Consider the following 26,280-nt stretch of genomic DNA (forward strand, 5'->3'; position numbering starts at 1 on the left):
GATTCTGAGCCCAGCTTGGCCACTAGCTGTGTGTAGTCTTGGGAACGGCTTTTACATGAGCTTTGTTGTTCTCCTCCGTAAGATGGAGCTTCTGTTATTTCCCCTCCCTCCCCCCGGGGCTGCTCTGAGGCCCAAAAGAGGTGGTGAGGGATGGGCACTGTGGAAACAGGCACTTGGAAGGTTAACAAGGTCCAGATTCAAGGTGCTGGGAAGTCCCATAGCTGAAGGGATTGAGAGGGTAATGTTAACTGCTATCATTTTTTGAACACTTACTGTGTGCTATGATATATTGTTTAATCCTCACAACAGACTTATGTGGCACAAACCACTATTATTATCCCTATTTTATGGATAGGGAAACAGGTTCAGAAACATGAAGTAACTTGCTCAATCAAGATCACCCAGCTAAGAGGAGGGGCCAGGATTTGAACCTAGAATCTGAGTCCAGAGACCAATCACTGAACCAATATGTTGAGATGAAATTGACCAGAGCTAACAAGTGGGGGATAGAGGAAGATCATATGATTTTTCTTGTTTACTTACTCATTCAACCAACAAGAACAGAATATCTACCATGCTGCCTACTCTATGCCAGGCCCTGTTCCTGGGGCTTTAGAGGAGATAAAAATAAATAAAACATTTTGTCTACCTTCAGGGATCTCATGTCCCAGGCAGCAGGGCAGAAAGGCTACAGCTATAGTGATCTGAAGGCAGTGGTGGCTCAGTGGTAGAATTCTCGCCTTCCATGTGAGAACCTGGGTTCAATTCCCGGCCAATGCACCTCATGAGCAGCCACCACCCATCTGTCTGTGGAGGCTTTTGTGTTGCTGAACAGGTTTCAGTGGAGCTTCCAGACTAAGACAGACTAGGAACAAAGGCCTGGTGATCTACTTCTGAAAATCAGCCAATGGAAACCTTATGGATTATAATAGTCCGATCCCTTTGTGCATGGACTGTCCATGAGTGGGGCCGAATGGCATGTTGAGATAACATATTCATCTCAGCCTATGCTGGATGGACGACGGCTCCCTAGACAAGGGAACCTGTGTACCTTCCCAGGTCCATCCTGGGCCGGCACCTGGGTCTGCCACCCCACCCTTACCCAGACCTGCCATTGCTCACAGCAGACCTCCTACCAATCCCTCTCTCTCTCTGCCTCCTCTACTCTCTGTGGACACCTGTAAGGCACTCACAATTAGAAACTTCCTGGAAGCCCAGCACCTGCCTCTCTCCACCCCTGAAGTTCTCCCAGTTTCGCTGGGGCCTGGGGCTAACAGGGAGAGCTCCTTGGTCCTTTTCCAGAGGCATGGGAGAAGGAGGGAGGCTGGGAAAGCAGGCTGGGGCTCAGTGTCGCAATTCCGGGCCGTGCGGGGACCTTTGCTCCGCGAGGTGTCTGTGGAGGGGAGGGGACGCAAACTCTAGGCCCTTCGGATCGGGGTGAGGGGACCTGTGAGGCAGTCCTGTGAGAGCAGCTAAGAGCCGCCGGGGTGAGGGAGGGGCGGCAAGGGGCGAGACGTGGAGCCGGGCGGTCTACAGAGAAGCACAAGCTGGCGCACGGGGCAGGGGTGGCGCCGGGCGAGGGGGCGGCGGACCGGGGAGGAGTCAGCGTGCTGGGGAAGCAGCCCGGGGCCGCGCAGCCAGAAGCTCGGGTCGGCCTCCGGACCGCTAGCAGGAAGGAGAGGTGGCCCGACCCCTTGGCAGTCCCTCCCCTCGGCCTTTCACCACATCCACTTCCCTGGGGCTGCCAGCCCCTCTCGCTTGGCTCCAGCTCTGCGGCCGCCGGCCTCGGGACGAGGGACTGCACCGTCCTCCACTCCCAGCAAGGGGGCTCCAGAGACTGCCCAGCCGGGAAGTCTGGTTGCCTGGGCATTCGGTGGGTCCGCTCCGCAACTCCGCAGGGCCTGGGGCTCTGAGTGTGTCTGGGGGATGGGGGTGTCCTGTGGGTCTTAGAAGGGGCCCTCTGGAGAAGTGAGGAATGATGGTGATTGAAGCTGGGGCAGGCACAGGACAGGATTCTATTCTCTCCCTAGTTCCTATCTGGGAATTAGGGAGACTCTCGGAGGCAGAGAGGAGCCCTGGTGGTGCAGTAGTTAAAGCGCTCGGCTGCTACCTGAAAGGTCGGCGATTTGAACCCTCCAGCCGCTGATGGAGAAAGATTGGTGGTCTGCTTCTGTAAAGACAGCCTTGGAAACCTTCTGGGGCAGTTCTACTTCTGTCCTATAGGGTTGCTGTGAGTCGGAATCTACTCCACGGCAATTTTTTTTTTTTTTTTTTCCCTTGGAGGCAAGAGGTTTGTGCTGGGACCCTGGGAAGTGGTGAGCTTCTCTAGAAGGCAGGTAGGTGCTTCACTAGGGGGAGTGAGCCTCCACCCTATCTCCTGGTCCTGCCCAACTGTGGCTGCCCCTAGTCTGCCCCACACCCTTGAGTGAGGGGGAAGGGGCTTTTCAACTCAGCAACATGCGGCTCTGACACAGGAGAGCAAATGTGCCCACTCACTCCCTGATGGGCTGGAGGGGGCTCCGGGGAGAAAGGGGGACATGGTGGCCGAGAGCTCAGGCTTTGAAGTCAGAGAGGCCAGGGTTGGAGTCATGGTTCTACCACTGCCTAACTGTGTGGCCCTGGGCTATTTACTTAATGCCTTTGAACCTCAGTTTTCTTATCTGTAAAATGGACTTAAGAATAGTCCTGACTATTGTGGCGTCAGGGATATTGTGAGGCACAAGGCTAATAATATATAGCAAGTAAATGCTAGCTGATATTGTTACTACTGACAAAAGGCAGGATAGGAGAAGGCAGCTGAGGCTAGAATGGAGCCCAGCTCTAGAAGAATGTGACCTGGGTCATTCCTGCAGGACAGTCCCTTGGTAATGTCCAGGGCTCCAGGAAGAGATGTCCTTGTGGCTGGAGGCCCCTGTGCCTGATGTTTCTCCTGGTAAGCTGCTTCACTCCAGTCCTCTCCCCTGAGCCTAGGCCTCCTCTCCACCCTCAGGAACCAGACTGCCCAGGCCACCTCTGTCCTGGTTCTGGTGCTTGGCCTTGCAGGCACCTGCCCAGTCCTCCCCAATCTGGGCTTGCTGCTGGGGAGAGCTGGCATGTCTCTTCCTTACCCAGCTCTGGCTTTGAAGAGTCCTATCTGATCTCTGAAATGAATGCACGCTAGCCTCCCAAGGGGACAGATGTTACTATCCTCATTTAAGGTATTGAAGTGCAAGGGACTACAGGTGACTAGTCCTAGGGGCCACACAACCCTTGGGGTCCCAAAGCCTGAGCTGGGGCTCTGCTGCCCTCTAAGGGGAGAGAGAAGTTTGCAGTTTCTCAGCTCGGACTCTGGGGAGGTAGAGCTGGGCTGGACCTAAGACCCCTTTGTGCCTTTCTTTTGAGGCTCAGACTCTGTGGTGGAGCTCTGGGAACCAGATGTGCAAGATGCAAGCAACCAGGCGCTGGGAGGCAGCAACTGCATCCTCAGGGAGGAAGCCAGAGTGCCCCAGCCTCCCCAGGGCACTTCAGAAGTGGGACTGGAGGCAACAGAACCCACAGCCCTGCTCCCCAGGGCAAAGGCCCCTTCAGAGTCCACAGGTGAGGAGGAGGTAGGGGCTCCTGGATCTGGGAGGGGTACCCTGGGGCTCCTTACCCTATAATGTGATGGTTAAGTCCAAAGGCTTTGATGTCAACTAGACCTGAGTGACCTCAGTGTGAATTTTGTCTCTACAAAGTCTTTAGGCAATGACAACCTTTTTGACCCTCAGTTTCTTTGTTTGTAAAATGGAAACAATAATACTACCTATCTCTTTATAGGAGCCCTGGTAGCTCAGCAGTTAAGAGCTATGGCTGCTAGCCAAAAGGTTGGCAGTTCGAATCCACCAGCTGCTCCTTGGAAACCCTATGGGGCAGTTCTGCTCTGTCCTATAGGGTTCCTATGAGTCGGAATTGACTTGATGACAATGGGTTTGCTTTTTGGGTTTGTTATCTCTTATGAACAACGCATATAAAAGGACTCATGCAGTACCTAGGACACAATGGCACTTAGTAAATGAGAGCTACTGTTTTTATAAGGAGTCCCTGAGTGGTGCAAGCGGTTAAGCGCCCTACTACTAGCCAAAGGTTGGCGATTTGAACCCATCCGGAGGCACTTTGGAAGACAGGCCTGGTGATCTGCTTCCAAAAGGTCACAACCTTGAAAACTCTGTGGAGCAGTTCTACTTTGCACACATGGGGTCGCCATAAATGGGAATTGACTTGAAAGTAACTAACAACAGCAACAATTTTTATAATAGACTAGATGGCATATAGCGAAGGGAGTAAAGGTCACTGAGTGCCCAGGGCAGTGGCCAAGTGGACACCTACCTTTTACCTTGGGAAAAACATTAAGGCTCTTCCCTATATCCAGAGCTCCGTCCACCAAAACGGAAAAAGGGACCGGCCCCCAAGATGCTGGGCAACGAGCTGTGCAGTGTGTGTGGGGACAAGGCTTCAGGCTTCCACTACAATGTGCTGAGCTGTGAGGGCTGCAAGGGATTCTTCCGCCGCAGTGTCATCAAGGGGGCACGTTATGTCTGCCACAGCGGTGGCCACTGCCCCATGGACACCTACATGCGTCGCAAGTGCCAGGAGTGTCGACTTCGCAAATGCCGCCAGGCTGGCATGCGAGAGGAGTGTGAGTGTCTGGAGAAGGGAATAAGGGGAGAGGCTGATGGGAAAGAGGGGACATGTGGGTGCCAGGGTCTGGGGGTGGACAGCTACCTGAGCCCACGGGGGCTTCCTAATTTGTTGGGTCCCTAAAAACGGATTAAAATCTCTTCCTTGACTTTCCCCAAAGCCATGTGCTTTTCTGGAGCCTCAAACTGCCCCCTCTGCCCCACCCTTGCTTCCTGTCTTCCCCTCTTCTCCCGTCCTCACATACGATCCCATCCCTAGGTGTCCTGTCAGAAGAACAGATCCGCCTGAAGAAACTGAAGCGGCAAGAGGAGGAGCAGGCTCAGGCCACATCCGTGTTGCCAAGGGCTTCCTCACCTCCTGAGGTCCTGCCCCAGCTCAGCCCCGAACAACTGGGCATGATTGAGAAGCTGGTTGCCGCCCAACAACAGTGCAATAGACGCTCATTCTCCGATCGGCTTCGAGTCACGGTACCTGAGGGACCCAGGGAGAGGTGGCTCTGCACCGGTGGCTTCTTTATGTCCAACTCAGAGTGGCTTTCCTCTTCCTTCCTTGCCCTTGCGAGCAGCCTTGGCCCATGGCACCAGATCCCCAGAGCCGGGAGGCCCGTCAGCAGCGCTTTGCCCACTTCACCGAGCTGGCCATCGTCTCTGTGCAGGAGATCGTTGACTTTGCCAAGCAGCTGCCCGGCTTCCTGCAGCTCAGCCGGGAGGACCAGATCGCCCTGCTGAAGACCTCTGCCATTGAGGTGGCTGGAAGAGGCCAAGGGGGTGAAGGGAGAGCTAGAGCGGGACTGTCTGCGGGAGAGGCCTGCAGACATCTCGCTGGGGAACTAAGTCCACTGGGAAGTAAGGGAGAGGGAGACCGCCCTTCCCTCTAGGGGGCTGTGTGCCAAGACAGCCCTCCCAGTCCCTGTTTGAGGTCTGCTACTTATGCCCAGGTGATGCTTCTGGAGACATCTCGGAGGTACAACCCTGAGAGTGAGAGTATCACCTTCCTCAAGGATTTCAGTTATAACCGGGAAGACTTTGCCAAAGCAGGTGAGAACTGAGATCACAAACGGATTGGGTTGGACCGACAGACACTTTTTGTCATGGGACTACAGAGCCATAGGCCCAAGGTTTGGGCAGCTATAAAGGGAAGTCTTCACTTGTTATTCCAAGACAGAAAGTTAGAAGGCTGCTAGGCCTCTCTCAACTGCTTTCAGCTGACCTCTGTCCTCTGTTGCATTAGCCCAGTGGTTTTCAAACTGTGTTCCCAGGAACCTGAGGGTTCCATGGAAATGTCACCTGAGAGGAGAAACAGGGAGGTAGGGAGCATTCTTTATCCTTACCTTAGCCAAACAAGAAGCTCCAGTTAAATCTGTGTTATATATTGTGCTTCTGCATAACATTTTATATGAAAAAAAGATTTTATAGCTAGGACAAAAGTTTGAGAACCATTGCTCTGAGCCTTTTATAGTAGAGTCAATGATGAACAAATCTTTCTCTAGACAATGCTCTGTAAGGCTCAAAAACTCTCCTTCCCTGGGCTGATTTTCCTCTACTTTTTTTCAGTTGCCCTTTCTGATGGGCCATGGGACTGGAGTTGAAACATTGTAAAGGTGCCCAGATGGGGCGACTTCAGGATGAGAGAGTGAACGTTTCTATAGTATCTGAGTGTGAAGTATTTTCTCCAAGAATTAGCTCACATTGCTTCTCTCTATATGATGCTTGCCTGAGAGCTAAGCAGTGGGGGTATCCTCACATTTTAATTGTTGGTGATGTTTGTGTTAGGAGTTCCTGGGTGGTGCAAACAGTTAATGCACTGGGCTGCTAACCAGAAGGTTGGCAGTTCTGAGGTGCCTCAGAAGAAAGACCTGGCGATTTACTTCCGAAAAATCAGCCACAGTTCTACTCTGCCACACATGGGGGAACTGACTCAACAGCAGCTGGTTTTCTAACATCTGTGTTATGGGAGCATAGATGGGAAAGGATGGAAGGCTGAGGGAGTTTTGCAGAGACTTGAACTAAGGCTCAACAGGAGACCTAGCAGTTTGACAATGAGTGAGTGGGTCTATAAAATATAGCTGTGCTATTACTCCATTCTTGGGTTCATAGATCCTGGTTTCCAGGCCAGAGCACATAGAGTCTTCTCTGCTTTCTGGTGACTCTGGCCAGCTCAGCTCATGTGCCTCTTGCTGTCCCAACACAGGCTACCCAGAGGACTTTCTAGGCAGGTTCCTTGAACTGTAGGGCACAACAGGGCTGTGCCAGCATTTCTGGCCTTTGGGAGTGCTCAGTGTGCTGCCCCAATGTGTAGGGGTGATTTGATGACTTTAAGGTCCTCGGGTAGAACAAATGGTTTGGGTCTGGCTGCTAACTGTAAGGTTGGTGGTTTGAACCCACTCAGCTGCACTGCTGAAGAAAGGCCTGGCAATCTGTTTCTGTAAAGATTGCAGCCTAGAAAACGCTATGCAGCTCATGACTTCATTCAGCTTTAGAAGCCCAGCACTGCTACCTTCTTCTACCAAACCACCTCTTCCCCAAATGATTATTACCCCTGCCCCTCTTAACCATGGCCTTCTCCTTCGTGACACCCTCCTTTATGAACCCTCCCTGGTTCTAATGTCTCTGTATTCCTTGTAGCACTCGTGGACTTCACTTGTGCTATGTGAATCTGTACCTATTTATAGATTTATATAAGCAGTTTCGCTATCATCACATTTGCCTTTCATTTCTCATTTCATCAGTGAGGTTTTGAGGAGAAGAAACGAGGGCTCTGTTTTGTTAGGTCTCTTTCTCCCTCTATATCCACTACCATACGGTTGGCAAAATGATGGGGACTTGATTGCATTTCATTCGCGTCCATTCAGTGAGCATTAGCAGACCCTCACGGGGTGCATAACCCAACTCTAGAGCCTCCTCTTCCTCTCTGTGCAAAGGGGCTGTTGGGCACAGTTTGGGGTGCAACACATGGACGATAGGACACTCACCAAGAAATGCTTTATAAAATGGGGCTTGTCCACCAAATGGATCAACACACACTGATAATAAACATCAGGGTGAAAGTACAGGAAGTGACTAATCAAGAAGCCTCGAATGGAAAAGTGTAGCAGATGGTTGCTAAAAGAAATCTGAGAAAGCCTAGGGGACAGTGTGGGTTGGGGAGACTTTGACAGTGTCTATGGGAGAGCTATTCTGTAGGTGTTGTGACTTTACATCATGGTTTGTTGAACTTCAGTCTTCCTCTTAAGAAGACTGGTCCCATAAAAATATATATATATTATTTATTTAACAAACAGTTATATGGCAAATACTCTGTGCCAGACATTCTAAGACCTATTATGAGGTCAGCACTATTACTATCTCCATTTTACAGATGGGAAAACCAAGGCCTAGAGAGGTTAAATAATTTACCCAAGGTCACACACCTACTAAGAGGTAGAGCCAGGACTCAAACCCAGGCAGTCTGGCTCTAGAGTCCACACCCTCAACCACACTTCTGTGTTCTGCACTGGTACATGAAATGTATCTCTAGTATTTCAAATAAGTAGTGCCAATTGCCAGCAAAAAGGACTTCTTTAGAAACAAAAATAAGTGTTGCCTCTCTAGTAATGTGGGTGGGGCTCTCAAGAGTCTAATAAGAATGGAATTGTTACCATTTTATTCAGCACCTTCTGTGTGCCAGACACAGTGCTAAGTGCTCTGCATGCTTTATCATTTAACCATCACCACAGCCTTATGAGATAGGTTCAGGTATGCATCCCATTTCCAGATGTTGCTTTGAGAGAGGTTAAGAAACTTGCCCAAGGTCACGCAACAGAGCCCTGGAGACTTCTTAGTGAAGTAGTTCCCTAAGCTGAGGAGTTGGAGGAGAGAAGGAAGTTCCTGCTGCTCCTGCCACCTGTTCCAGCCTCCCTTCTTCCTCTTCAGGGCTGCAGGTGGAGTTCATCAACCCCATCTTCGAGTTCTCCAGAGCCATGAATGAGCTGCAACTCAACGATGCCGAGTTTGCTTTGCTTATTGCCATCAGCATATTCTCTGCAGGTGTGGAGGAAGGGCAAGAGGGAAACTGAGCAAGAGACTTGCACACAGCAGGAATTGTGGGGGTGGAGGCCCTGGCTGTGGTATTTTGGGATGTGAGAGGTTGGGTGGGGCATGTCTCTATTTTTTGGTTGTGATTTGGGGTAGGGAACTAAGACCCTGGCCAGACTTGCTCCTCAACTCTGTTGGTGACCTATAGACCGGCCCAATGTGCAGGACCAGCTCCAGGTAGAGAGGCTGCAACACACATATGTGGAGGCCCTGCATGCCTACGTCTCCATCCACCACCCCCATGTGAGTCTCCTCATGGTGCCCTGTTCCCTCCTCTCCGCAGGCCCATCCCTGACACACCTCACCACCTACCTTCCCTGTAAGACCCCTTCTCTGACTACATCGTGCACAGATCATTCTCTACCTCTCCCACAACTCCCCTATCCTTGCCCCCCCTTCCCTAGAGAGAGGCAAAAGTTGTACTCATTTATCCCTCTTCTTCCCCCAGGACCGACTGATGTTCCCAAGGATGCTAATGAAACTGGTGAGCCTCCGGACACTGAGCAGCGTCCACTCAGAGCAAGTGTTTGCACTGCGCCTACAAGACAAAAAGCTTCCCCCGCTGCTCTCTGAGATCTGGGATGTGCACGAATGACTGCTCTTCCCCCATACCTTCTGTTTTCTGGGCCCAACTGTCTGAGGCCCTGTGGCCGCCTCTTAGAGGTGGAAATGACTGAGAAGGGGAAACATTCCCAAGGGGTGGGGGAAGTCAGGGGAGGTCCTCATGGGGTATTAAAAGAGAGTCAAAGGGTTGGGAGATTTGTGGCTGCTGGGCAGTGGGGGTCCTGCTAAAGCTGTGCTCCATCTGACGATCACACTGACTCAGCCAGATGGATGAACCTGGGGGGCCACATTGCACAAGGTTCTCCTGGGCCCAGCCTATCTTGCCTCCACCACTTCCTACTTTCCCCACAGGGCCCCAAGAGAAATTCTCCACTGTCACTCTGTGGCTTGGCCATAAATGCCTCAGGGTTGCTTCACTGATAGGTCTGGCATTGTTTGAACAGGAAAACCAACATGAATGCAGAATGAGAGAAACCAATTTATGGACTGGGGATGGGGGCGTGGAAGAAGAGAAGGAAGCCTCCGTCTTTTAGGACCCATCTGCAGAACCAGAGAAGGGAGACAGTCACAAGAGACAGCCTTGGCAATGAGCGGGGGGCCTCCTTTACTAGCCCTGTTGCATCATATAGGGTCGCTATGAGTTGGAATCGACTGCAACGGGTTTGGCTGTTTTTTTTTTTTTTTTAAATTGCATTATATGGGTAAATGAAATGCTGATGTTTAGACGCTCCCTTTCGTCTTAATGATCCAGGTGGGATCGTGGTGTATTTCTGTCAGGGAAAATTCTATTGAATTTTCTGAACTAACATCTTGCACCTCGTGTCTGGATAATGCCTTAGTTTTTCAGTTGGCATCCGAAAAGTAGGGCCCAACCTGAAAGGTCCAGGGACTGGTGAACCCTCTTCTCGGCCCCCAGACCCTGTGGGACAGGAAGAAATACCCCGTGAGGCCAGGCGGAGGCTGCCGGGTCTCCGGTTTGGGCTCACAAAACGGCTGGACTCCATTTCCCAGCGGACACCGCGGCACCGCTTACGGCCCCCCCCCCCTTGGTGCGCGCCCAGTGTAGGTGATACCGCGGCCGCGCCTTCCAGCCCCGCGTCCCCCCGCCGTCACTGAATTGGTAGGCTCCACCTCCGGGGTAGCCGGCGTTCAAGCCCAGGCGACTGGGCACTTCCAAACCTTGTGCGGGGGGACGATCAGAAAGTCTCAAAGGCAGTTTATCTTGAGAAGTCGCTTCCAGATTAATCAACATTTGGTCAAAATGGACTCTATTACTGTGTCGAATTAAAAACTTTGCGCAACCTAAACAACAGGTATTCCTTTGAGTCCTCCCCTTGGCAAGCAGCAGCGCTGGGCGGACCCAGCGCTCCCCATCCCGTTCCCACTCCTACGTACGGATAGGTGTGTGCGTAGCCGCCTTGTCTGCTCCACCCTTCTGTGCTCGGCTTGGTGCAGCCCCCCCCCCCCGGGGGTGAATGGTACAGCCCTGGCCCCCTTCACCCGCCTTCTATCTCCCCGGGTCCGAGTGGTAGGCGGCCCCCCGGTGCAGACGCGGAACTGGCGCCCGCTCATAGCGGCGCTGGGCCGGGGAGCGACTGACGCGCGGTTTCCCAGGCACGTCCGGCCGGGCCTGGCTCCTCTCCCGAGGCTCGAAAGGTAGGAAAGTCTGGGCCACTGGGGGCTCTGGAAGGCTATTTGGGACGGGGGCTTGTAGAGGGAAATGGGTTGTGAGGGGAAACAAGGGCTCTAGGGGAAAGCGGCTCTGAGGCCTTCAAGGAGTGTGAAGGGGTGTGGGGTCTCGAGTGGGATGGGGTGGGTCCGTGAAGAAAGGGGGCGGGGCCAGAAGTGGGGGTGCGCCCGACTGCCGAGCGGGGTGCAGGCTGCGGGCCTGGGCTCGGTTCGCGTCTGCTCGCGGGTACTGGGCTCGATTCCAGCCCGCCCGACTGGCAGGCGGGCGGCCCTGGTTCCGGGCGGGGGCGGGGGAGAGCTGTCCAGCAGATGAGGGGGCGGGCAGAGCTGTCGCGACCCGAGCCGGGATGAGCACCTGGCGTGTGAACGTGCCTGTGTGTGTGTGTGTGTGTGCGCGCGTGAGTGCACCTTATTTTTTGTTAGAATTCGGAAAGCTATGATTGGTTCTTTTTTTTTTTTTTAATGTGGTGTTTCAAAATTGGCGTGTTGGGTAGCGGAGACTGTTTAATCTTTCCTGCAACTGCTCCCTTCCCCACCCTCGTTCGTCTCTTAATTCTCTCTCCTTTTCCTGCCCTCCGCTCTTCCTTACCCCTGCCTCTCGCCTTCCTCGTTGCTCTAGTTCTCCCCCACGCTGGACCAGCCTGTGCTGATGCGCTTGCAAGGTCACTGAGTGGCCCAGGGAGAGGGAGGAGGGGAGGAGAGCCTCCTGTTGTGCTCACGTCAGCAGAGATGTCATATCGCTCCCCGGTTCCTGTGGTTTTACTATGAACTCCTGTCCAAAACGAAGGACGAAGCCAAAGGGTTGGTTAGCGTGCCAAGGTAGGCTGAAAAGGCAAAGATCATTTAAAGGTCTGTGGATTCTAAATCTGTGTCTGGATGGTAATGTAGGACTTCAGTAGATGGGAATGGTTTTGAGCCTGATGCCTTTGGAATATATGGAAATAGGAACCAGGGACTTTGCTTTAGTAAATATGGTAGAGGCAAGAGGCAGACTCTAAGCCTGGTTAGAAGAGGGTGTGATGTTAGAGGATTTAGAGTCTTCCTGGGGAACGGAAGGAGGAGGGGAAGGGAAGGAGGAGGAAATGACGGGGGGGGGGTGGTGGTGGTGGTGGTGGTGGTGGAAGCCTTGGTTATCTCTGCAACCTGAGTAACTGGAGGCAGTGGTTGTTGATGAGGTATGAATTGTGGGCTAGGACCTGAAGAAAAACCTGTCCTATCACTAGTAGCTAGACTAGTTACAAGATTTTAGGGTTCACACGTGGCTGTGGAAAATGAGGACTGTAGAGCATCATAATAATCTGAATTTGTTCTCAGTGAAGAGGGTTTGGGATCCCCTCAAGGCTCATGGCCCGATGCCTAATATTTTAGCAGGAGATGCTTCAGATGTGATCTTTGAGATTTTGGTAGGAAAGGACTCCTGGTTTTCAATGTAAACATAGATTTTAAGACTTAGCTTTGAATTGCTCTGGTCCTGTAAATTCTGTTTTATTTCAAGGTATGTTGGCTCTCTCCCTAGGCATTTTCTATATAATTCTTCATAGAATGAACTATGCTTTTACCATCTTCCATCTCATTTTTCTATGTCCTTCCCCTTTTCATTCTGCTTGGGAGGAGCTGAGCTCAGCTCTGTCACTGTGCTCCACCTTCTGCAGTATGCTCATGACTCCTTAGCAGTTGGGAACCAAAGGACTGTTTGGGTTCATTAAGCAGGGGTGATACCTAGAAATGAGTATATGGTGTTTTCCAGAACTTGATTTTGCTTATTTGGTGAGGAGATAGCTCTATGAAAAGCCCAAATTAGAACAAGTACAAATTAATGACAGATGGGGGAGAAGACAGCCTAATTCTTAGCAGGTGCTGTCAGTGGAAGAGGGGTCTCCAGATTCAAGAAGAATGAATTGTTAGGGGCTTTGGCTTATTCTGGAGTAGCAGCTGCTAGTACTGTATGGTCACCAAGCAGGGGAGGGGCTGTGACTTTGCTATAAATAGTGCTGGGAACCAGAGTCACTACGGAGACAAAAATGAATCCTATTACCTGCAGGTCCTCTGTTGGGAACAAGGGAAAGGAGGGAGCAGTATGTTGGAGATTTGAGAGGTGATGCAAATAGGTTTTCCTTATTATTAGATAGGAGAGAAAAAAGATAGAGCCTGTACTCATTATCTAAATCAAATAGGGCCTTAAGCATACAGGGAATGTGTATGTATCTGTCTGTGTAGGAGCGCACACACAGTAGCAAACAAGGGAGTGGTGTATGAGTGTGTGTGTGTGCATGTGTGTGTAGTTTAATGAGATTCTCTCTGTGTGTACAATGAACAAGGTCTTAGTGTGACCACGTGCAGAGCACAGAGGTGGAATCCTGGAAGCACTGAAAATAGTCTTGTAGTGGAGTGGATCATTTTATTTAGAGAAGTGTATAGAGACCCAACATGAAATAAATTAAGACGATGTAAGCTTTTCTTTCCTAAGGGGCCTTGGTGACGTAGTGGTTAAGCACTCGGCTGCTAACCAAAAGGTTGGCCGTTCAAACCCACCAGCTGCTCTGTGGTAGAAAGATGTGGCATTCTGCTTCGGTAAAGATTACAGCCTTGGAAACCCCACAGGGCAGTTCTACTCTGTTCTACAGGGTCACTATGAGTTGGAATCAACTCGATGGCAACGGGCTTTTTAAAGCTTTTCCTAATTTTAGGACTAAAGTTTAGGCATCTCTCTGACCACCTGTCCTCACTCCTTGCAGAAATCCTGGCATTTCTGCATCTACTTTCTTATGTCTGTAAGATAAAGTAGGACAAGACCTCATCTGTATATATTATATTACTGATTCCACTCCTGGGACCAGAATAGAGGAGAAAGGCTATGATTCAGCACCAAGGTCAGAGCTAGTAGCAATAGCCACTGGGCCCCCTTTCTTGCTTGAAGGAGAAATGTGGTTTAGTTGAAACAATTGGAGCATAGACATTCTTCCTTTGAGACTGTATGAAGTGGAATAGCCAGCTGTTGTTATTGTCTGAGTGCAGTTTTAACTATACAGTCTGTATGGTTTCACATCAAGCCGAATGCAGACTGTTGGAACAAAGAATAACTAGATTTCCGTTTAGACCTAGGGGTGTGGTTAATGCTGGTCAGAGAGTCTGGTTTGATCCTGATCTACCCTGGCGCAGTCCTGTAAGTGACTTAATTTTTGTTATCATAATTACTGATAAGACTGCCTGGGTCTGTTTTTCAGAAACAGAGCCCTAAGGGCTAGGCTGGAAATAAGCTAGTTTGTAGAGATGGGGAGGTGAGCCATTATTTATCCTATTTCATGACATTTAACTCTGTGAGCTCATAAGCCTAGATGGAGTTCTAGACTAGGAAAGTGTCATGTTCTCCTATCTTTAGCACTAAAATGGAAGACCTTCTGACCTATGGCCTTGCCCGGGCGGAAGTTGAGAGGGATGAGTCTCTCAGACACAGTAATGGATCTATCTTATCAGTACTTTTTTCCTTTTACACTTGCATTTTCAGATATCAGAATTCTCTCTGGGAACGTTGACCTCTTGCTTGGTGCACTGAAGTTTCTCTGAGATGAACTGATGCATTGGAACCATGGTGCAAAAAAAGAAGTTCTGTCCTCGGTTACTTGACTATCTAGTGATCGTTGGGGCCAGGTAACCAAAACGAGACTTATTTTTGTCTTGTCATTGGGGATAGCCACAAAATCTGCAGTTATTCCCCTTCCTCATTACCATGTTGTTTTGCATATCTCCTTCCCCTGTTATTTTACCCCATGGGAACCTTGATGCCAGTAGTGAAAACAGCACAGTCAAGTGTGTTGAGAGTAGTGGCCTTGAGCGGTAGAGACAGAGCAAAACTCTACTCTTAAGTAGCATGTTTGTGATCTTGAGCAAATATACTCTTTCTTCTCCAGTTTCCTTATTTTGCAAAAAGGGAAAGTACGTTGTGCTCCTTTTCTACCTACATGTGCTCTTTTGCTAATATATGAGCTAATACACCTTGAAAGGTGCTGATAATTTTAAGGTGTTAGTGATAATTTTATTGTTGCAATTTTCTTTTCATTTTAGGTTAGGTGTCTCCAGGACAGTACAGACCACATTTAGCCTAACAGCTAAATGTGGCTAGCAGCACCTATGTTTTCCAAGGCCCTACAGTTAGGTTACTTTATCCAAAATAGCATATTGAGCTTTATTTGTTGACTGTGGTTAAAATTTAAACGTGCTTTCTATCCCCTCAGGCTGCTGAATTTGCTTTTATATTCTTCAGGCATCCAAGCAGTGATAGTGTGGCTCAGACTCCTGAATTGCTACGGCGCTACCCTTTAGAGGATCATGCCGAGTTTCCCCTGCCCCCTGATGTGGTGTTCTTCTGCCAGCCAGAGGGCTGTCTGAGTGTGCGGCAGCGGCGCATGAGCTTGCGGGATGATACTTCTTTTGTCTTCACCCTCACTGACAAGGACACTGGAGTTACACGTTATGGCATCTGTGTTAACTTCTACCGCTCCTTCCAAAAGCGAATGCCTAAGGAAAAGGGGGAAGTTGGGACAGGGTCCCGTGGAAAGGAAGTAACCCGTGCCACGTGTGTCTCAGAAGAGGTTGGCACTGAGAGCTCCGAGAGTGGCACATCCCTGCAGCCTCCCAGTGCTGACTCCACCCCTGATGTGAACCAGTCTCCTTGGAGCAAACGCCGGGCCAAGGGGGGAGGCCGTTCCCGCAACAGCACCCTGACATCCCTGTGTGTGCTCAGCCACTATCCCTTCTTCTCCACCTTCCGAGAGTGTCTGTATACCCTCAAACGTCTGGTGGACTGCTGTAGTGAGCGACTACTGGGCAAGAAGCTGGGCATTCCTCGAGGCATACAAAGGTGCAGTTTGCCACTGACCCTCAGAGGAGGGAAAATATTTAGGGGTTAGGTATAATTGGTCTGTGAGGGGCTTAGGAAATTTCCTCAAGCCAGAGGTCTTTCAGACCTATTTAAGGAAGCTCCATACTATTAGAGGGCAGTGGTGGCTCAGTGGTAGAATTCTCACCTTTCTTGCGGGAAACCGGGGTTCAATTCTCAGCCAATGAACCTCATGCACAGCCACCACCCATCTGTCATTGGGGGCTTGCTTATTGCTATAATGCTGAACAGGTTTCAGCAGAGCTTCCAGACTAAAAAGGGATTAGGAAGAAAGGCCTGCTGACTTACATCTGCAAATCAGTCACTGAAAACCCTGTGAATCACAATGGTATGATCTGCCCCCATTCATGGGGATTGTGCAGGACCAGGCAGTGTTTCGTTCCTTTCTGCATGGAGTTGCCATGAGTCGGGCACCAACTCCGTGGCAGCTAACAACATATTATGTTGATTCTTACTAAGGTAAAGATTGCTACAGAGTTAGACCTCCTACCATAATTGCACTTGAAGTAATCGTGATGAATTTGGTGTTTCATGGTGGATAGGACGATAAGTCCTACCATGCATACATTCTTAACACACTTGTTCTTTCTCTTGTATATATCCTCTGATCCTATCTGAGCCCATAGAGTGGGCTTTCCTAGTGATACTCCTTTTACAGTTGTCATCATTGTACCCTCTGTGGTTATATTGGGTTGCAGTAGAGTATCAACTTCTGATGCTTATTGTCTGTTTCCTGCCGTCTGCTCCTCAGGGACACCATGTGGCGCATCTTCACTGGATCATTGCTGGTGGAGGAGAAGTCAAGTGCCCTTCTACATGACCTTCGAGAGATTGAGGCCTGGATCTATCGATTGCTGCGCTCACCAGTTCCCATCTCTGGGCAGAAGCGAGTAGACATTGAGGTCCTACCCCAGGAGCTCCATCCAGCTCTGACCTTTGCTCTGCCAGACCCCTCTCGATTCAACCTAGTGGATTTCCCACTGCACCTTCCCTTGGAACTTCTGGGTGTGGATGCCTGTCTTCAGGTGCTAACCTGCATCTTGTTAGAGCACAAGGTGAGAGGACCAGCTTTCTAGGGAAAAGGCTTTAACAGCCAAGAGGCAGACCATGAACTCTTTGAGGACAGGGACTGTATCCTTTTTATCTCTTTGTCTCCTGGAGGAAACACAGTGCTTGGTATACAGCAGGTACTCGGTAGATGTGGGCTGAATTTAGGTACTGGTATGGACTTGACAGCAACGGGTTTTTTTTAAAATCATGTGGTATGTATTTAGAGAGCTTGTTACTTAGTTGAATTATCCTTGCCTCTACTGACCTCATTCTCTGGAAATATCAATAGTTCTATTTCAGTGAGGGGCCCTGGTGGCACAGTGGTTAAAAGTGCTTGGCTGCTAAAAGGTCAGCAGTTCAAACCCACCAGCCACTCTGTCAGAGAAAGATGTGGCATTGTGCTTCCGTAAAGATTTGCAGCCTTGGAAACCCTATGGGTCACTATGAGTAGGAATTGACTCGATGGCAGTGGGTTTGATTGGTTTCTGTTTCAATGAGTGGTCCTGGGATGGGGATATAAGAACTAGGAAGTTGTCTGAGTTACCTAGTACTGCTGTAACAAATACCACAAGTAGATGGCTTCAACAAACAAAAGTTTATTCTCTCACAGTCTGGTAGGCTAGAAGTCCAAATTCAGGGTGTCAGCTCCAGGGGAAGGCTTTCTTTCTCTGTCAGCTCTGGAGGAAGGGCCTTGTCATCAATCTTCCCCTGGATTAGGAGCTTCTCAGCACAGGGACCCTGGGTCCAAAGACACGCTCTGCTCTTGCCACTACTTTCTTGATGGTATGAGGTCCCCAGTCTCTCTGCCTGCTTCTCTCTTTTATATCTCAAAAGAGATTGACTTAAGACACAATCTAATCTTGTAGATTGAGTCCTGCCTTATTAACATAACTGCCTCTAATCCTGCCACATTAATATCATAGAGGTAGGATTTACAGCACATAGGAAAATCACAGCAGATGACAAAATCGTTGGCAATCACACAATACTGGGAATCATGGCCCAGCCAAGTTGACACTTTTTTTTTTTTTACCAGTCAATTTATTTTTATTTTTTCCCATACAAAAATTTACACATACATTGTTATGTGACTCTAATTGCTCTCCCCATACTGTGACAGCACACTTGTCCTTTCCACCCCTGATTCCCCATGTCCATTCAACCAGCTCGTAACTCTCTCTGCCTTCCCATCTCACCTCCGGACAGAAGCTGCCTGTTTAGTCTCTTCTATCTGCTTGAGCTAAGAGGCACACTCCTCACGAGTATCACTTTATGTCCCACAGTCCAGTCCAATCCCTGTCTGAAGAGTTGGCCTCAGAAATTGTTTTAGTTCTGGGCTGATAGAGAATCTAGGGGCCATGCTTTCTGGGGCTCCTCCAGTCTCAGTCAGACCATTAAGTCTGGTCTTCTTAGTAGAATTTGAGTTCTGCATCTCACCTTTCTCCTGCTCCATCCAGTACTCTCTGTTGTGTTCCCTGTCAGGGCAGTCATTGATGGTAGCCAGGCACCATCTAGTTCTTCTGGTCTCAGGCTGAAGAAGTCTCTGATTTATGTGCCCTTTCTGTCTCTGGGCTAATACTTTCCTTGTGTCTTTGGTGTTCTTCATTCTCCTTTACTCCGGGTGGTTGGGACCAATTGATGCATCTTAGATGGCCGCTTGCAAGCGTTTAAGACCCCAGACACCACTCACCAAAGTAGGATGCAGAATATTTTCTTAATAAGCTTTGTTATGCCAGTTGAGCTAGATGTCCCCTGAAAGCATGGTCCCCAGACCCCTACCCCTGCTACTCTGTCCCTCGAAGTGTTTGATTGTATTCAGGAAACTTCTTAGCTTTGGTTTAGTCCAGTTGTCCTGACTTCCCCTGTAGTGTGTGCTGTCCTTCCCTTCACCTAAGATAATTCCTGTCTACTATCTAGTTAGTAAATAACCTCACCCTCCCTCCTCACCCTCGTAACCATCAAAGAATGTTTTCTTCTGTGTTTAAACCTCTTCTTGAGTTCTTATAATAGTGTTGACACATATTTTGGGGGGACACAGTTCAATCCATAACATTCCACCCTTTGGACCCCCAAAAGTTCATGTCCTTGCCTTATGTAAAACACATTCACCCTATCATATCATAGCAAAAGTCTTCAATCAACTCCAAGTCCAAAATCCAAAAATTCTCTTCATCTGTGAAATCTAGAATACAAGTTATTTGCTTCCCAAGTACAATGGTGGAACAGCCATAAACTAGACATTTCCATTACAAATGGGAGAAATTAGAGGGAAAGAAAGGATAATAGGCACCAAGCAAGTCAGCAGAACACATTACACTAGCTCTCATGCCTTGAAAATAATCCTCCATTCTCTGAGACCATTTAGACAGTGTCCCTGCCCTTCAGACTCTGGGTGTTGGCCACACTATCAGGATTCAGGATGGAGGCTCCTCAGCCCTGGGCTTCAGCTCCTCCTTCCAGGCCCACTGGAATGGCAACTCTGCTCCCTCACACTTGGGCAGCCCCATTCTCCCAGTCCATCTATCCCCTCAGCCCCAGCAGGCCGCATTCTTGCGCCCCTTGGGCATGGCAGCCCTGCCCTCTCAGCTTTGGATAGTGGATCCAGCCCCATCCCACTGGCATTCTTGAATGGCAGCCCCACACTCCAGAACTAAGTTGGTGAAAATCTGACTCTTTGAAACCTAGGAGGCTGTGACCCTACTCCTTGAAGCCCCAGAGGCCATGGTTCCACCCTTTGAGACCCCTGAGGTTGTGGCCATGCCCTTTGAGACTGAGGCGGCTCTGCCTTCTGTGTGCCTTGTCTCTTCAGCTTCTGTTTCCTGGGTCCTTGGCCTCTCGGCCTCTCAGGCCTTTGCTGCCCACATCTGCCCTGCTGGGACAGGTGTTCCAAAGCTCTTTAGCTCCACCAGTAAGTGCCTGGAGGCACCCCACTCCCCCAGTAAACTTCAGCCAGAAAGCACTCAGCTCTCTTGCTCCATGGGTGGGCAAGCGTAGCTTCATCAATAGGTACCTGGAGGCACCCCACTCTGCCAGGAAACCTCCTGTGCAAAGGCACTCAGCTCTCTCGCTCTGTGGGTCAGTCCCAACACCGTCTTTCACTGGTCTCCTGGTTCTGCTGCTGCCGTTTCTGCGCTACTGCCATTTCTCTGATGCTGCTTCTCGCAGTCTGCACCATCTCCAGTGTAACAGCCCTCCTTACTTCCGAGTCCTCACCAGAATTGTCTTTGATGTCCATAATTCTACCAACAGTCTCTTCAAGGCATTCTAGGCTTTTGCTATTAGGCACTTTAAAACTCTTCCAGCCTCTACTCTTTCCCAGTTTCAAAACCACTTCCACATTTTAGGTATCTGTTAGAGTAGCACCCCACTGTCCCAGTACCAAATTCTGTCTTAGTTATCTAGTGCTGTTATAACAGAAATACCACAAGTGGATGGCTTCAACAAATAAGTATATTCTCTCACAGCTAGTAAGCCAGAAGTCCAAATTCAGAGTGTCAGCTCCAGGGGAAGGCTTTCTCTCTCTGTCAGCTCTGGAGGAAGGTCCTTGTTATCAGTCTTCCCGTGGACTAGGAACTTCTCAGTGCAGGGATCCTCGGTCCAAAGGACATGCTCTGCTCTTGGCACTACCTCTTGGTGGTATGAGGTCCGCCAGTCTTTTTGCTTGCTTCTCTCTTTTATGTCTCAAAAGAGATTGACTTAAAACACAACCTAATCTTGTGGATTGAGTCCTGCCTTATAACTGCCTCTAATCCTGCCTGGAGGTAAGATTTACAACACATAGGAAAATCACATCAGATGACAAAATGGTGGACAATCACACAATACTGGCAATCATGGTCCAGCCAAGTTGACACATATTTCTGGGGGACACAATTCAGTCCATGACCGAAGGTAAGGAGTGATTTCAGAGAGGATTATTACTGTGCTCAGATTGCAAGGTGGAAGGCATGCTGGGGCATGGGGCAGTAGTGATTGTGGAAACTAAGCTCCTGAAACCGTAGGTATGGTGAAACAGTAATAAAGTTGTGTTGGAAGCTGTTTTTACAAAATCTTACTTTATGCTGTTGAGTGATCCTTATGATATGGCTTGTGGCAGGTGGTGCTACAGTCCCGAGACTACAACGCACTTTCCATGTCTGTGATGGCATTCGTGGCAATGATCTACCCACTGGAGTATATGTTCCCCGTTATCCCACTGCTTCCCACCTGCATGGCATCGGCAGAGCAGGTAAGTCTCCAGGTGTCTTCTGATTTTGTCACATCTATTTTCCAGCTTAGTCCAAGTCTGAGGGAGAAGGCGCAATGCCCAAGGAAGTTTTAAGTCAGTAGTGGCCCCTAGTCCCTTATTATAGCTTATTTATTTGCAAAATATGACCTGACCTGAATTGATACCGTGGCAAAACCTATGCTATTATTAGGATTTATTTATCACAGTTAATGTTAATAATTATAGGCTACTGGCCCAAACCCTGCTGCAGGTGTTACATAATATACAGAATATGCACTGTGTTAGACTTTTCTAAAGTCTGAAACATTCTGAATTTTGAAACACATCTAGCCTCAAGGGTTTTGGAAAAGGGATTGTGGACCCGCATTTCCTTATCTAGAAAGATCTTGACTGAATATGTGAGATTGATCATGATAGGTTTTATTCTCTGTTTCTTCTTTATCCTTCCTACAGCTGCTGCTGGCTCCAACCCCATATATCATCGGGGTCCCTGCCAGCTTCTTCCTCTACAAACTGGACTTCAAAATGCCTGATGATGTATGGCTAGTGGATCTGGACAGCAGTAGGGTGAGATTCTTGGCTGAGGCATGGTAGAATCTAGAACAGGACTGTGTTTTGTTTTTTAGATTTTACCCCCAGGAAGGGCTTCTAAGTTGGTGGGTGATTTCTGTTGTGAGACTCATTGAAACCAAAATTTTAATGCTGCTTTTTAGTTATTGGCCAAATAGCAAGTTGTGCAAAAAGGCCCTTGGTATATGGGACATAGAATGATACTCGTGAAGAGCGTGCCTCTTAGCTCAAGTAGATACATGAGACTAAATGGGCAGCTCCTGTCTGGAGGTGAGGTGAGAAGGCAGAGGGGGTCAGGAGCTGGTTGAATGGACACAGGAAATCTGGGGTGGGAAGGAGGAGTGTGCTGTCACAGTATAGGGAGAGCAACTAGGGTCACATAACAATGTATGTAGAAATTTTTGTATGAGAGACTAGCTTGAATTGTAAACTTTCACTTAAAGTACAACAAAAAAATTAAAAAAAAAAAAAAAAAAAAACCCTTGGTTAGGACTCAAAGAATTACAGGATTTAGTTTTGCCAAAATTAAATGCTGCCCTGCACCCCATCTTCCAAGAGCAGTAGGGCAGTTGTGGTTGGCAGGACCATCACATATGTGTAGGTCATCTCGTAATGGCTTTCCTGGGGGCATGGTTTCCAGTAAGAAACTGTCTTTCAGTGCAGACTTGTAAAAAATTTCTGTTAATGTTCTGCAGCGTGAGTAGATTCAAAGTTTGGTCCTGTTAAAACCTGTTGCCATCAAGTCAATTCCGACTCATAGCCACCCTATAGGACAGAGTAGAACTGCCCCATAGCGTTTCCAAGGCTGTAAATCCTTATGGAAGCAGACTGCCACATCTTTCTCCCGTGGAGCAGCTGGTAGGTTCAAGCTGCAGACCTTTCGGTTTGCAGACGAGTGCTTAACCACTGTGCCACGAGGGCTCCTTCCAAAGTTTGCTAGGAAGCCCTTTTATATATATATACATTCTTTGTAAAACTTTAGAAAATACAAATAAGTATAAGGAAGAAAATAAAAACCATAGTCCTGTTATCTAGAGATAATCATCAGTAACATTTAGATATATTTCCTTTCAGATGTGTATGTATGGTAAATGTTTGTGTACATATAATGTGCGTATACTTATTATATATATGATAATGTTATTACGTGTGCAACTTCCTATTCTTGTTATTTACCAAGATGTAAGAGAAACTCCTGAGCAGCTCTAAGGATGCCTATTGTCTTTCTCTGATGCAGGTGATTGCCCCCACAAATGCAGAAGTGCTGCCTATCCTTCCAGAACCAGAATCATTAGAGCTGAAAAAACATTTAAAGCAGGTAGGTGAAGAATGAAAGAAAGGAAGAGGAGCAATAGAGGCTGTTGGATTGCTGTAGGAAGACAGCTATTCTAAGAGCTAGTTTCCTTTCAGTGGAATAGATTTTTGTAGCCTAGGATGGGCCTAAGAAGAGTTACAGTCCATCTTTGGGTAGCAGGGTGAATATTCTCTCAAAAAAGGCTCTTTAGATTCCTTCTATTTCACTGTATGCTGTACCACCGTCTAATGATTATGATGCTGTATAAAACAGCCCATCAGTTCCTATTTCTTGTCATGTCTGCCATTCTTTATGGCCTGGGAGCATTCTCTCAGCCTTGTAAGGTGGGAGTTAGTAGTTTGGATAATCAGGCTCCTTTTACATTTTCTTCTTGAATTGATCCCTAGGTCACAATAGCATCCTTTCTTCAAAAATTCCTTCCTTTGAGTAATCTCTTAAATCTGTTTTTCATTGATTGATTTTCTTCTTCTGCATGCTGAACCCAGTATCTGAAGGTAAAACATGGCAAGGCTCCACCCCTTGCCCTGCTCTATGTGTTGTGTAGGACCACCAGTAGATATCACTATATCGTTTTTAAGAATCTCCGTTCCCTTTTGAAGGATCTTCAGGAATCTCTTGCTGTGTTGTCTGAGGCACTTGATAGTACCTCTCAATGAGAGATGTTTGGATTTAAATTGATCATTTTGTATCACCCCTTTATTCTCATTTGCTTCATGCTGCTGAAGTAATGTATCTTGTTACTGCAGTCTGGTGGGCATTTCAAGTTCAGAAGGTTCTCTAGCTGCCTTCCCTTGCTGTTTTCATTGGTGATTGCTTTAGTATGACTAATGAGACAGAAGGGTTGATAGGTGGAATTACACTTCAAATGTTTGTAGGAGCTAAGGTCTTTGGGTTCATTAATCCTGTATTCTGACCTTTGCTACTCAAAGTGTGGGCCGTAGACAAGCAGCATTAGCATCACCTGAGCTTGTTAGACATGCAGACTTATCCAAGACCTATTGAATTAGAATCTGCATTTTAACAACATCCACAGCTAATTCCTGAGCTCAGTGAAGTTTGAGGAGCACTGCTCCATGGAGCCTCTTAGCAGCTAATTTAGGTTGGGAGCACCCAGCATTTGAGGCTCTGAGTTCCTTATGTCCTTTAGAGAAGCTCCACTTTTACATGTTGTTTATATTTCCACATAAAATTTCAATTGAAAAATAAGATTTCATGGCTAAAATACATTTTAAAACTATACCCTGGACTTCAGATTTAATCAAGTTGCCTTGAGCTAGAATGGCTGAGTCATCTACACCATTCAGATTATTTTCCAAAAGCTAAAATATTTGAATTCTTATTTCAAAGATGCAGGCTCTGAAACAAGTTGGCCTTAATTTGAGAATTAGCCCAGTTCTTTGTTACCAAATGTTTCTAGCAGAGAGTGTGATATAGAAGACTTTAAGAAGTCACTTTCCTAGGAGATGAGTTTGGCTAGCCTCCTAGGGAGCAGCCTTAAATGAGGAATTTCTTCTTGTTCCACAGGCCTTAGCCAGCATGAGTCTCAACACGCAGCCCATCCTAAATCTGGAGAAATTTCATGAGGGCCAGGAGGTCCCACTTCTCTTGGGAAGGCCCTCTAATGACCTGCAGTCCACACCTTCCACTGAATTCAATCCACTCATCTATGGCAATGATGTGGATTCTGTGGATGTTGCAACCAGGTAAGAGCAAGCGGACTATACAATCATGAATTCTTAAACTGGTCCCTTTGTTCTCTCACTGACCTTGGGGCAGACTACTTCCCTTATCCAGAGTTCCTTTACATATAAAATGGGCATGATATTTGGCTTATACTTGCCATCTTAGTAAAAGCAAACAGCAAATAGTTCATCCCACTCGGGCCTTTCAGGCCTTGGATGAAGAGGTAGAGTGATGATTCTTCAAGATATCTCTTCCCTTGAAGTTAGAAGCATGAGACTTTGGGAGGTGGTCCAAGACAACTTTGGAGGGTATGAGACTCAGATGATCTCACTATCCCGTTCTTCCACAGAGTGGCCATGGTACGTTTCTTCAACTCCCCCAACGTGCTGCAAGGCTTTCAGATGCACACACGTACCCTGCGTCTCTTCCCTCGGCCTGTGGTAGCTTTTCAGGCTGGCTCCTTTCTAGCCTCACGTCCCCGGCAGACTCCTTTTGCTGAGAAATTATCCAGGACACAGGCTGTGGAGTACTTTGGAGAATGGATCCTTAACCCCACCAACTATGCCTTTCAGCGAATTCACAATAGTGAGTCCACCTACCCTCAGCTCTGCCTCACCTTTGGCCTTTGTCCTCCCAATTGCTCTCCCCTTTGCCTTTTCCCTTTCTAATCTCTGACCTGCCCCTTCCATTCCTGTTTTGCTTTAGACTTTTTCCTATATTTCTTTTATGTTCTGCTTGCTTTCTTTTCCCTGCTGCAAACTTTGTTCTTTTTCCTCTTTGGGTAGATATGTTTGATCCAGCCCTAATTGGTGACAAGCCAAAGTGGTATGCTCATCAGCTGCAGCCCATCAATTACCGAGTCTATGATGGCAATTCCCAGCTGGCTGAGGCCCTGAGTGTGCCGTCAGAGCGGGACTCTGACTCTGACCCCACTGATGACAGGTGAGCATCCCTCATGGCAACACTAAAGTTATTTAAGATAAGGCGGCTCTCACCAGCCCTCATTTAGCACCAAACCAAACCTGTTGCTGTCGAGCCAGTTCTAATTCATAGCAACCCTATAGGACAGACTAGAACAACCCTATAGGGTTTCCAAGGAGCTGCTGGTGGATTTAAACTGCTGACCTTTTGGTTAGCAGCTGAGCTCTTAACCACTGCACCACCAGGGCTCCTCATTTAGCACAGTAGGGCAAAATCTCATAGGATTTAGGCATCAGTCTTTGAAGCCTTTGGTTATATTTTGGCTGATTGTTTTTTCTTGACTTCATTAGTTTATTTAGTTCCCCGGCCTTGAGTTAGGAGTACTCCTTTTTTTTTTTTTTTCCAGTGCTGACTGCTGATTCCTTCCCCTGCCCCATCTTTCTTTCTTTCTTTTTTTTTTTAACACTCTTCACTCTGCAGTGGCAGTGATAGTATGGATTACGATGACTCAAGCTCTTCTTACTCATCCCTTGGCGACTTTGTCAGTGAGATGATGAAGTGTGACATCAATGGGGATACTCCTAGTAAGTGTACTTGGGGAAATTGGCCAGCTCTGAGCAGAGTTTGGGGTTCT

At 48.2% G+C, this 26,280-nt stretch overlaps 2 protein-coding genes across 3 annotated transcripts in view; both read left to right on the forward strand.

The window, feature by feature from the left end:
• Positions 1–1,728: 1,728 nt before the first annotated feature.
• NR1H3 (nuclear receptor subfamily 1 group H member 3) lies at positions 1,729–9,479 on the forward strand. Its single transcript, XM_004387690.2, has 10 exons — positions 1,729–1,873; positions 2,853–2,932; positions 3,388–3,576; positions 4,388–4,654; positions 4,915–5,123; positions 5,222–5,401; positions 5,594–5,693; positions 8,568–8,681; positions 8,878–8,972; positions 9,178–9,479. The coding sequence occupies exons 2-10, from the start codon at positions 2,890–2,892 to the stop codon at positions 9,322–9,324; spliced, it is 1,344 nt and encodes a 447-aa protein (XP_004387747.1). The 5' UTR covers positions 1,729–1,873; positions 2,853–2,889; the 3' UTR covers positions 9,325–9,479.
• Positions 9,480–13,563: 4,084 nt separating this feature from the next.
• Positions 13,564–26,280, forward strand: part of MADD (MAP kinase activating death domain) — a 43,475-nt gene continuing 30,758 nt past the window's right edge. Inside the window, exons 1-11 of one of the 2 annotated variants that reach the window (XM_023741825.1) lie at positions 13,564–13,852; positions 14,488–14,630; positions 15,244–15,840; positions 16,631–16,934; positions 21,026–21,157; positions 21,611–21,724; positions 22,965–23,045; positions 24,567–24,745; positions 25,075–25,310; positions 25,511–25,667; positions 26,127–26,230. In XM_023741825.1, the coding sequence (XP_023597593.1) occupies positions 14,569–14,630; positions 15,244–15,840; positions 16,631–16,934; positions 21,026–21,157; positions 21,611–21,724; positions 22,965–23,045; positions 24,567–24,745; positions 25,075–25,310; positions 25,511–25,667; positions 26,127–26,230 (1,966 nt within the window). In that variant the 5' untranslated portion in view covers positions 13,564–13,852; positions 14,488–14,568. Of the gene's footprint in view, positions 14,631–15,243; positions 15,841–16,630; positions 16,935–21,025; positions 21,158–21,610; positions 21,725–22,964; positions 23,046–24,566; positions 24,746–25,074; positions 25,311–25,510; positions 25,668–26,126; positions 26,231–26,280 lie in introns of both variants that reach the window. The other variant, XM_004387695.2, reaches the window with a different exon arrangement.

Source organism: Trichechus manatus, unplaced genomic scaffold, assembly GCF_000243295.1.
Source record: "Trichechus manatus latirostris isolate Lorelei unplaced genomic scaffold, TriManLat1.0 scaffold00191, whole genome shotgun sequence".
Lineage (NCBI taxonomy): Eukaryota > Metazoa > Chordata > Mammalia > Sirenia > Trichechidae > Trichechus > Trichechus manatus.

Coding starts and splice junctions, on each gene's coding strand:
- NR1H3 (XM_004387690.2), top strand. CDS start 2,890: ATGTCCTTGTGGCTGGAGGCCCCTGTGCCTGATGTTTCTCCTG. Junction 2,933..3,387: donor TGTGCCTGATGTTTCTCCTG/GTAAGCTGCTTC, acceptor TTTGAGGCTCAG/ACTCTGTGGTGGAGCTCTGG. Junction 3,577..4,387: donor GGCCCCTTCAGAGTCCACAG/GTGAGGAGGAGG, acceptor CCCTATATCCAG/AGCTCCGTCCACCAAAACGG.